The sequence below is a fragment of the Glycine soja genome, chromosome 4 (genome assembly GCF_004193775.1).
Source record: "Glycine soja cultivar W05 chromosome 4, ASM419377v2, whole genome shotgun sequence".
NCBI lineage: Eukaryota > Viridiplantae > Streptophyta > Magnoliopsida > Fabales > Fabaceae > Glycine > Glycine soja.
The window spans coordinates 2,032,804-2,040,565 of record NC_041005.1 but is presented as its reverse complement, the minus strand read 5'-3'; the positions used below and the strand labels follow the sequence as shown (position 1 = coordinate 2,040,565).

The window sequence follows — 7,762 nt, the reverse complement described above, 5'->3', positions numbered from 1 at the left end:
TTTCATTTAATTATTACCTCAAACTAAAATTTATAAGCAAATATGGCTTTTGTTTTGTGTCTCCTTCAACCTCCTGCTTTTAAGTTTCAAGAGACCCAACACACACACACCTCTCTGTCTCCTATTCAAATCGAGATCCTCATTCTTCACTTTTCATTTTTCAATTTCTAAATAGCATTGCTGCTTCAACCATTCCTCTCGCCTCCTCGCATTATCTTCGCATGCATTTTTTTTCTGGTAAGTTTATTTTATTCACATTTTCTTCGCTCACTGGCTTCGGACTTGAAACCGTTTCAGTGAAACTGCTAGCTACTTGGTCATGCAGAACTTTTTCTCTTTCTTTAAATTGTCGGTGAGGTTCTGTTCCGTGCGGTTCCATTTGTTGCTATTTTTAGAATTAGAAACATTTAATTCATTCCATAACATTACGGAATAATTTTCCCAATATTAACTCGGGTGCTCCTAATCTGCGCCGCTCTAGACCATTGCTGATTTCAATTAATTTGGATCTAATTTGAGCGATAAAGACGGTTAGCAATAATAAACAATCATTACGAAAGATCACTTTTATCTTTCTTTTTAAATTTTATATTTTGGAGAATAAAAAATGAAAAAACCCCACTGACTTGCTTTAGTCTCAAGTTTGAGCAGTGAGTAGTGGAGAGAAAAGAATATATGTGTGGCTTTTTGTTGATAGTTTTGGTACACGGTTATAGCATGCGCGCACCTGCACATTAGACAAGTGCGGTGGTTAGATCTCTGAAATCGCCGTTACATAAATAGCACTGCCACTCAAGCAGAAGCAGTACCAGTACCATGCTGCTTCAATGCATTTCACCAATTTAGTAATTTCGCTCGATCCCGAACCAATACCTTGCTTCAATTTAATCAACTTTTTCCACCGACAATTACATTTAACCTACTCTCCACGCTAAAATCCATTGCCATTATCATTTCTAAGTTGCATCCCAAGGTAGTTTTTTTTTTAATACTCTTTACCTACTTAGTAATTAAGATGTTGGAATTTTAAGATGTTACTATTTGTGTTACCGGTTATCTTGGTATTGTCATTCGAATCTAGTTATCTTGAACGGTGATGAAGTTGATTATAGAATTTGCAGCACAATCTGTTTCTGTTGTAGTGTGAAAATTGTGTGGTGAAAACCTAATCTGAGTGTTGAATTGTATGTTTGATTGTACGTGGCTTTGGTAGTTTGCAATGGATCGACGCTGGCCTTGGAAGAAAAAATCATCTGAAAAGTCCGTGATTGAGAAAGCAACTACTGCATTGGATTCCTCCGATGCTTCTAACAACCAGGTATATTTGTTTGTTGGCATTTTCACACCAGAAAATATCTGCAGAATTTTTGTGCCTTGAAAATTTTCCCACCTTCTTGAGTTCTGTTTTATTTTTGTGTCTGGTTTACCAATTTTTAATGTCTATAGTTTGTTGCTACTTAGCTAAAGATCCTCTCATTGTTAATATTTTTATTTTTATTATTGATTTTGATTCACATCTTCTGCGAGTTTCCCATTCTTAGCAGGCTTTTAAGCATTTTACACTTTCTGTACATTATTCAATAGTCCTCTCTCTCTCTCTCTCTCGTGTGTATGTGTGTGTGAAGGACTAAAAGATGGATTGAGTATTTTACACGATTAGTACACTCTTGTTCTTGGCTTCGTTGGTTCAACAATGTGATTTAAGTTGATAGTTTTTTTTTTCTATTTTGTTTTGCATTCACTTACGAAAACAGGATAACAAGAAGAAACCAAACTATGTTCAAATTTCTGTGGAATCCTATTCACATCTGTCTGGTTTGGAAGATCAAGTGAAGACATATGAGGAAAAAGTTCAGACACTGGAAGATGAGATAAAGGAAATGAATGAAAAGCTGTCCGCAGCAAACTCTGAGATCAATACCAAGGAAAGCATGGTAAAGCAACATGCTAAAGTGGCTGAAGAAGCTGTATCAGGTAAAATACTTAATGAATTTACTTACCACCTTAAACATGTTCAGGGCTGGAAGCCTGCCTTACCACGAATTGCTTCTCACTATTCTTGGAATTAAAATTGTATTCAAACTCACTGCTGAGGCTGGAAAAATTATAAAATTTTATTGCAGGCTGGGAAAAGGCTGAAGCTGAAGCTTTGGCATTGAAGAACCATCTAGAATCTGTCACCCTTTTAAAACTCACTGCTGAGGATCGCGCAACGCATTTAGATGGTGCTCTTAAAGAGTGTATGCGACAAATAAGAAACCTTAAGGAAGAACATGAGCAGAAAATACAGGAAGTTGCTCTCTCAAAAACCAAGCAATTAGACAAGATTAAGGGGGAGCTGGAGGCAAAGATAGTGAACTTCGAACAGGAACTTCTTAGATCTGCTGCTGAAAATGGGGCCCTGTCAAGGTCATTGCAGGAATGCTCAAACATGCTAATCAAATTAAGTGAAGAAAAGGCTCATGCCGAGGCTGAAATTGAGCTTCTTAAGGGAAACATAGAAGCATGTGAAAAGGAAATTAATTCACTTAAATATGAACTTCATGTTGTTTCCAAAGAGCTTGAAATTCGCAATGAAGAAAAAAACATGAGTATGAGGTCTGCAGAAGCTGCTAACAAGCAGCATATGGAGGGTGTGAAAAAAATTGCCAAGTTAGAGGCCGAGTGCCAAAGATTACGTGGTCTTGTGAGGAAAAAGTTACCTGGTCCTGCTGCACTTGCACAGATGAAGCTAGAAGTTGAAAGCCTTGGCCGAGATTTTGGAGAAAGTCGATTAAGGAAGTCTCCTGTGAAGCCTGCTACCCCTAATTTGTCTCCATTACCTGATTTCTCCTTGGAGAATGTACAGAAATTCCAGAAGGACAATGAATTTCTTACAGAGCGTTTATTGGCAATGGAAGAAGAAACAAAGATGCTGAAAGAAGCTTTGGCTAAGCGTAACAGTGAGTTGCAGGCCTCAAGGAGTATGTGTGCTAAAACACTGAGCAAACTTCAAAGTTTGGAAGCACAATCTCAGACAAGTAACCAGCTGAAATTATCTCCAAAATCCATCGTCCAGTTAACTCATGAAAGCATTTATAATCAAAATGCAAGCAGTGCACCAAGCTTGGTCTCCATGTCTGAAGATGGAAATGACGATGCAGCAAGTTGTGCTGAATCTTGGTCGACAGCAATAGTCTCTGGGCTATCCCAATTTCCTAGAGAAAAGTGCAATGAGGAATCAAACAAATCTGAAGTCACTAACAAGTTGGAACTAATGGATGACTTTCTGGAGGTGGAGAAGTTGGCTCGTTTGTCAAATGATTCCAATGTAGATGCCACTGTTTCAAACAATAAGACAACAGACATTGTGACCGGTGATGTATCAGAAGTCTGTACTGGCAAAGAAGGTCTGTCTGAAAAAAATGGCAATTCAGATCCGCTGCCAAATCAAGTGTCTTCTGATCCTTTGATGTCAGCACCTGATTTTCAATCTGATCTTAGTGGCTTATTATTAACAGAACTTAGATCAAGAATATTACTGGTTTTTGAGTCCTTAGCTAAGGATGCTGACATAGGGAAGATTGTGGAGGATATTAAACATGTGCTTGAAGATTCGCATGACACTACCATCCACCACTCTGTGGATGCCCATCCTTCTGACGCTACATGTGATAGGAAGGATAATCCTGAAGATGCTGGCTTAAACCTTGAAAAGGAAGTCATTTCATCCCAGCAACCCAAAGGATATGTGCAGATAACTTCAGATTTGGAAGCTGCAATTTCTCAGATTCATGACTTTGTATTGTTCCTTGGCAAGGAAGCAATGACATTCCATGACGATGTATCTTCTGATGGAAATGAAATGAGGCAAAAGATTGAGGAGTTCTCCATCACCTTTAATAAAGTATTATGCAACAATGCAAGTTTGCTACAGTTTGTTCTTGACCTGTCCTATGTTCTAGATAAAGCAAGTGAGTTCAGATTTAATGTCCTTGGCTACAGGGGCACAGAAGCTGAAAGTAGCAGTCCAGATTGCATAGATAAGATTGCTTTGCCTGAAAATAAGTTAGTACATGACAATTCATCTGGAGAAAGATATCAAAATGGTTGTTCCCATATTATCAATCCATGTTCTAATCCCGAGGTTCCCGATGATGGAAATTTGGTCTCAGGCTATAAAGCAGATGCTGCATCACAGAAACTGTCAATAGAGGAGTTTGAAGAATTGAAACTAGAGAAAGAGAAAGTAGTGATTGATTTGTCAAATTGTACAGAAAATCTTGAAATGACAAAGTCTCAATTGCTAGACACGGAGCAACTTCTGGCTGAAGTTAAATCACAATTGGCTTCTGCTCTAAAATCAAAAAGCTTGGCTGAGACACAGCTAAAGTGTGTGGCAGAATCATACAACTCACTTGAAACACGTGCCCAGGTCTTGGAAACTGAGCTGAACCATCTGCAAATCAAGATAGAATCTCTGGAGAATGAACTTCAAGATGAAAAGAGGGCTCATGAAGTTGCTATGGCCAGGAGCAAGGAGCTAGAAGAGCAGTTACAAAGGTTAGGCATCATCTAATATCTTGGTACAAGTACTGAAATTATTCGTTGCAGTCCTATTTACTGGCCATTGATAACATATTTTCAGAATTTGTGTTTATGTTGATCAAAATTGGAAAATGCTATGAAAAGCATGGTTTCATATATCTATTTTTTATGGAAATCTCTGTTGCTGGTTCAAATTCTGATTTCTGTGTTACTGTCTGTTAGGATTGAGTGCTCGGCAGCTGATGATGACCACAAGACTTCGCATGTAAGGCTGTAATTCCATTGTGAAAAATAATTACCATGTTGAATTTCGCATGTCATATTGATGAATATATATTAAGTTAGGATTGTATAAAAAAATTAGGAAAATATAGGCTCTCATGATTATTAAAAATTCCAAAAGGTGTGTATCTAAATCTGGAATTTCTTTAGATGGGTTGAAAGTCTAAGATTGATTTCTATTGTAAATGCAGGAGAGAGATTTGACAGCTGCTGCTGAAAAGCTAGCCGAGTGTCAAGAAACCATACTTCTTCTGGGCAAGCAGTTAAATTCTCTACGTCCACAAACTGAGCCAAATGACTCATTGTACAGTAAGATAAATCCAAAAGATGAAGGATTCACAGAAGATGAACATACTACTAATCAAAATTTTCAAGAATTAGGTCAGTTGGAGATGGACAGTTCTACTTCTGCTTTTGTGCAAAGATTGAGTTCGGAGTCCCCCTTGCATTTTTCCAACAGTTTATTTAGCCCTTCGGACAGCGAGTCCACCATTCCAGCCAGATCCCCAGTTCAGCATTCTAAATCAAAACCAAAACACCGACCTACCAAGTCAGCCTCTTGTTCAGTTTCTTCTGCCACTACACCTGAGAAACATGCACGGGGATTTAGTAGATTCTTTTCACCTAAAGGAAAATCCGGTCATTGAGCTTTGCACAGGTTCTATTAGAATTCATAAACCGTAAGCCACATGGTGATGACATATGGAAAGCACCAAAGTCCAAACCCTTCATGTTTGACAGAATTGAGTTTTTAAGGAGGTTTGTGTAATTAAGGAGGGGATACCATGAGTGCCATGTGATTTTTGTATGTATTGGTTGTACCATATGTTTTCTTCTTTTACTTTTCATTGTTTTGCCCCCTCTGTTCTGTAATTTAATTAGCAAAGGACAAACGTTGACATAGTATCTGAACTTTTACAGGATATATCGAATATGTTGAATTTCACAAATTTATACATGCCTTAATTTTTTCTAGGAGCAAGTGTGAACTGAATAGATTGTTGAAGTGGTTGCAATGTCTAATCAACTATAGCAGCACTCGTGCTATTGCCTGCCTGGATTATCATTTAAAAGCACAGGTTTCAATTTTAAAATATCCATGTTGCTCACCAACATTTACAACAACACCAATGGACGTTAAAAATTTCAGCAAATGTTAACGTTGACAAAGATTTCGGCAAATACCAATGAACTTTTTTTTTTCAGTATGATGAACTTTTAAGAGAAACATTTTTAACTATTAAAAAAACACCAAAATTACTTCTTTGATATTTTTGTTTTTCAAAAATAATATTCAATTATAATCATTTATAAAACATTCAATTAAAGGTGCATTTTTTGAACAAACAGGAAATTAGTTTCAGTGCCGCAATGGATTTATAGTATTCACGGGGAATTACTTGTGTACGGATTTATTTTACAAATCAAGATTTCAAATTTCATAGAAAACCGTTCGTGAATTGGGGGAGCACCGACAAGAACCACCCTAAATTAGTCGGCACACTTTGTTTTGGGCCGTGGTACTCTTTTTTTATAAAAATAACAATAAAAATCATAGTCATCCTTAATTTTTCCGTTTTTATAAGTATATTAATATCAATAAAGAAAAAATGGGAAAACTAGTCCACAATGAACCCAATATCAAGATTTTTTTAAACCTCTTGAAGATTAATGTAATATGACCATAAAAAAATTTATGTATCTGTACCAAAAAAATAAAATAATGATGTATGAAATATATCCAAATCCAATGACTTGTTTAGTGACAGCATATTTTCTTTTGATAGCAATTAGCAAGCATTACTGATAAGTTTATCAGCAATTACGTAATAAAACATTTTGTGGAACTCTAAAAGTGGTTGCAGGTATAATACATTCGGTTAACTAATTAGGACGCATGAGTTGTTATAAAACTCTTGTGTTTGTTTTCTTACTACGGATAAAAAAAATTGGCTGCGGGTATGAGTCACTTACGTGTTTCTTGTTTCGTTGTTCGTGCGAAGCTTCAATTGTGAAATTAAAATATTTTTTGCTTATGTTTCTTCTCGTTCTCGTCAACTCTCATAATCTCATTCTCTAAATAACGAACTTGGAACTTGAAAGGCATGCTGAAAAAGGTGCAAGCTATAATGTAGCCCACAATTCTAGAACGTAGTATTTAGGAAAATCAAAAGAATACAACCATTGGCGGTTAAGTTTTCTTTTTATCATTTTTAATAAATTTTAATTATTGAAAGAGAGTATTCCTAACATTTTTTTAATATTTATAATTATAAATATATACAAAATAACTTAAAAGAGCCATTGTATTTCATCTTTTAAATTTTTAACATTCTTTTTTTTTAAATCATTTATTTAACTCTTTTAATTTTTTATATTAAAAGTTTACAATAGTAATTAGTCCAATATTTACATTTTCATTTCTCGCATTAGCATCCAATATGCCCTGTAAGAAAAAAAAATCAGATTACAACTATATTATTTCCAAACAAGCACATACAATTAAAATCATAAAATACCTTCTTTGTTGGCACAACCTGATTTTAGAACAAACACCAGTAGTTACATTAATTATAATAGTTTGAGTAACATACACATTTTTTTATAACATGTGTGGACTGGTGGGGGTACTTAATATTTAACAGAAAATATTATGGAATTAAATAACAGATTTAAAAGAAGCTGATAAAAAAACAGGTTTAAAAGAAAAATTTTGAAAATTTCAAGGATGAAGTGCAATCAAATTATTTTTAGAATACTAAAACTAATATGGATCAATATTTAGATGATAAAAATTATATTATTTTTTTTGTGGTCTAAACCTTTCAGCGTTTACTTTAAATTCGAAACCTAACAGGTAGAGCCCAGCATATAACCCACCGTCCTGGCATGTGGCCATCCTTGTTCTGCATTCAGTACCAAAATTAATAAAAACAAGTTACTTATTTAAAGT

At 35.5% G+C, this 7,762-nt stretch overlaps 1 protein-coding gene across 2 annotated transcripts; it reads left to right on the top strand.

The window, feature by feature from the left end:
- LOC114408588 (filament-like plant protein 4) lies at positions 1–5,782 on the top strand. Of its 2 annotated transcripts, none has more exons than XM_028371686.1 (6): positions 1–237; positions 1,214–1,318; positions 1,755–1,974; positions 2,124–4,542; positions 4,750–4,792; positions 5,001–5,782. In XM_028371686.1, exons 2-6 carry the CDS (start codon positions 1,220–1,222, stop codon positions 5,454–5,456), a joined length of 3,237 nt encoding a protein of 1,078 aa, XP_028227487.1. In that variant the 5' UTR covers positions 1–237; positions 1,214–1,219; the 3' UTR covers positions 5,457–5,782. The 2 variants fall into 2 exon arrangements, with proteins under 2 accessions (XP_028227487.1, XP_028227488.1); XM_028371687.1 differs by lacking the exon at positions 1–237 and adding an exon at positions 273–973.
- The last annotated feature ends 1,980 nt before the right edge of the window (positions 5,783–7,762 follow it).

Excerpts from the sequence above, each read along its gene's own strand:
- LOC114408588 (XM_028371686.1), top strand. The coding sequence starts at position 1,220 with ATGGATCGACGCTGGCCTTGGAAGAAAAAATCATCTGAAAAGTCCGTG. Across the intron at positions 1,975-2,123 it reads GGCTGAAGAAGCTGTATCAG|GCTGGGAAAAGGCTGAAGCT; the intron begins GTAAAATACTTA and ends ATTTTATTGCAG. Across the intron at positions 4,543-4,749 it reads CTAGAAGAGCAGTTACAAAG|GATTGAGTGCTCGGCAGCTG; the intron begins GTTAGGCATCAT and ends ACTGTCTGTTAG.